At 50.5% G+C, this 3,219-nt stretch overlaps 1 protein-coding gene across 1 annotated transcript; it reads right to left on the minus strand.

Annotated features, from left to right (window-relative positions):
* Positions 1-993: 993 nt before the first annotated feature.
* Positions 994-2,973, minus strand: LOC104512276 (zinc finger protein 516-like). The gene has a single exon (XM_010155197.1). It carries the CDS (start codon positions 2,971-2,973, stop codon positions 994-996), a length of 1,980 nt encoding a protein of 659 aa, XP_010153499.1.
* Between the last annotated feature and the right edge of the window lie 246 nt (positions 2,974-3,219).

Here is a 3,219-nt window from a genome sequence, read left to right on the forward strand (position 1 = left end):
AAGCTTAATGAAAAAAGAAAAAATATATATATATCTCTCTCCAACACTGCTTCAAAACTTTATGAAAAACATGTAACTTAATACACAATTCTCAAAAATGTTGCTTTGCTGCTGCAGGGTCAGAAGCCAGGAGAAAGCACAACGTTACATAAAATCCTGAAAGAACACAGCTAATTGAACAAACCCACCCTCTTCCACAATGGTGCAGATTACTTCCCCCTTGATGGTCTTGAAATGAGTTTAACTCTACAGGTAACTATGTTCTTCACAACAAAAGGAATGAAAATGAAAGGAAAACGCTGTTGTGTACTAAACAGAAAACAAACAAAAAACCAGCACAAAGCATGTAAGGAAAGAATGGTTAATCTCATTTCTAAAAGGGTATTATAAACAAAGAATGGCGAGCAACAAAAATAAAATGTATTAAAAAAAGATACAAAAGTGCTTAATGGTGTTCTTTTAAATATTTACTTTGCTACTATTTGGAGAATAAATTGTTCCATTTAGTAGTGCTGGGCTCAAAGGACTGCTTTAATCCAGAGAGATTAATTATAGCCTTTGGAGCTATAAACACAATTTGGGAGGCGAAGCACAGAAGGGGAGACAAGGCACCTCTCGCACTGGCAATTAACAAGTTTACGCACTTTGGGGCTACACCATACAGGCTGTGCCCCTGCTACACCTGCACACTACAGGCAGAACAGTGCACAGGATGACCATCGACTGGGGAAGAACAGCCCCTGAGATGTCTAGGGAAGACACTGCCCTGCCCTACAGCATTGCCACAGGCAACTAAGATACTTCTCAGGTGTCCTTCACCGAAATACAAGTTCACCTGCACCTTTTGAAGACATGGTCTGATGTTGCTTTTACTACCTGTGCCAGAAACGACGAGTCGCTTTGCTGAGACAAGCAGCAATGCTCAGCAGGCACAGGACCCCAGCCACACTGCCTTTCAACCTCTCACGTGCTTTCATGCATCCCTCCCTCTGCTCATCGCCATGTCCTGCACCAGGAGACACAGGGACCAGCGACAGCGAGCAGGGCGAGGCTGGGAGCGATCTTACCTAGCGAGGGGTTGGCTGCTCCCTCCTCCGAGCTCTCCTCAGCCCCCTCCTCTCCAAGGCCAGAGGTGGCAGAGTCCTCTGGGGCAGACGCGGAGCCGGGGGTGCTGGGCCCACTGACGGACCCCGAGTCCCCTTCCTCGCTGCTGGAGCCGTAGCGGTCGGGCTGGGTGGCTGTCCCACCCTCGCCGCAGCTCCTCCGCTCCTTGCGGTGCACCCGGGAGTGCAGCACCATTTGGTGGTAGGTGCGGAAGATCTTCCCGCACTCAAAGCACTCGGTGGACTTGTTCTGGGCGGCCCGACGGCTCTGCCGTGAGACAGGGCGGTAGTCCAGGTCTCCCTGGGAGAGCGGGCAGCTCTCTCCCGGTGGGGCAGCACCTGTTTTCTCCAGGCGTCCACTGGTGCAGTTCTTCTTCTTGGGGTTGCTGGAAGAGCTGGGAGAGTCCTGGTCTCGTTTGCGCTTCTCCTGGTTGACAAGGATATACTCTCTCTTATCCCTGTCGTAAGTCACGTCTGCATCTGCCAGGGCTTCGTCCCATCCCACATACTTCACATACTCTGAGGGCTCCACTACTTTTCCTTTGGTGGCCAGCTGCCAAGCTTGGTAGCTACTGACCGGATCCAGCTCGGCTACTCTTTTCCCAGGCTGTCCTCTTGTAACTCTGTCCAGCCCTACAGATGGCCTCAGACTGAGACACTGCAAGAAAAACTGCTTCGTTACCGAGGAGCTTAGGCTACCGTCAGCTAAGCCCTCGGCTTTATCCCCGGCACTGCTCCGCTGCGCCCGGTAGTGAACAGTGTTATGCGCTTTCAGGCTTTCCATATTTGTAAACAGATTTCCACACTTGGTGCAAACTTCGTACAGAGACAGGCCCGTCACAATCGTCTCCTCCTGTATCACGTCATTGATAGTGGCTATGAGCTCCAAATCATTTTTTGGTTTGTTTTTGCTCCCTGTCTTGGGGCCATGCGACTTCATGTGGTTTTTGAGAAACCAGGGCTCTTTGAATCTCCTGCCACAAATGTGGCACCCGTGATCAAATGACCCCCTGTGCTTTTTCATGTGAGCTTTCAGGAACCAGGTTTGACTAAAGGCCTGACCACACACTTCACAAGGAAACTCGCCCGCGCTCAGCTCGCTCTTGCAGTTCTCGGTGTAGGCCTCCCCATTTGGGACCTGAGCTGTTATATGGTCCTTCTCTATGTGGTTTAACAGCGTCTCCTCCCTCAGGGTCATGTAGCTACACAACCTGCACTTGAAAGGTTTGTGGACCTGGTGCAGGTGCTGCTCCAGGTCCTTCTTCCGTTCAAATTTGTTTTTGCAGAAGGTGCACTGGTAAGAGTTCAGCTTGCCGTCCTCCTCGGCCCGCACCACTTCCATGACCTCCTTCTTGCTGCTTCTCAACAAGATCTTGCTGCTGTCTACCTGAGCGGTACCGTTCAAGATCTTGTTGCAGGCGGCCGTACTTTTCGTGGGGCTGGTGCACCCGCCGAGGCCCTCTGAAACGCCCATCTCGCCCAGCTGCGCCTCTCCCATCTCCGCCTCGTGCCCCTGACTTAAAGTGCCTGTTCTGTGACTACGGATGTGGATCTTCAGGTTGCCCTTTTGGGAAGCTCTGTGATCACAGTAAGGGCATTTGTAGGGCTTCTCACCCGTGTGCTTCCGCATGTGCTGCGACAAGGAGCTCTGGAAAGGGAAACTTTTACCGCAGATGCAGCAGCTGTGGCACATGGTCTTGTCAGCATCCACGTCATTCTTGCTGAGCTTGCCTGGGCTGGAGGATCTCCGTAACTCCATTTCTGCCTCTCTACTACGATCCATCTGTATTACTGCAACATCGGGTGAGCGGGGCAGGAGGACAAAAGCATGTCTGGCAGCAGAGGAGGACTGGACCACGTTTTCAATCATACGGTTCTGCAGAGGGATACTTTAGTGCCTCATTCTCGGGGTAACGTTTCTCCTTTCAGCTGCTTGAGAGGGTCCAAAGCACCGATTTATTTCCGTGTGCTCTGTAAACTGACAGCACAGATCATCTGAAACAAGAACAAAATAATCACACAAATGTACAGAAACTGTGTAAGTAAATTCTTAAATATATTTAAACGTATTCACATTTTTAACTCAATACCTTCGATCACTTGCCCCGCATTCAGA

Source organism: Eurypyga helias, unplaced genomic scaffold (genome assembly GCF_000690775.1).
Source record: "Eurypyga helias isolate BGI_N326 unplaced genomic scaffold, ASM69077v1 scaffold5427, whole genome shotgun sequence".
NCBI lineage: Eukaryota > Metazoa > Chordata > Aves > Eurypygiformes > Eurypygidae > Eurypyga > Eurypyga helias.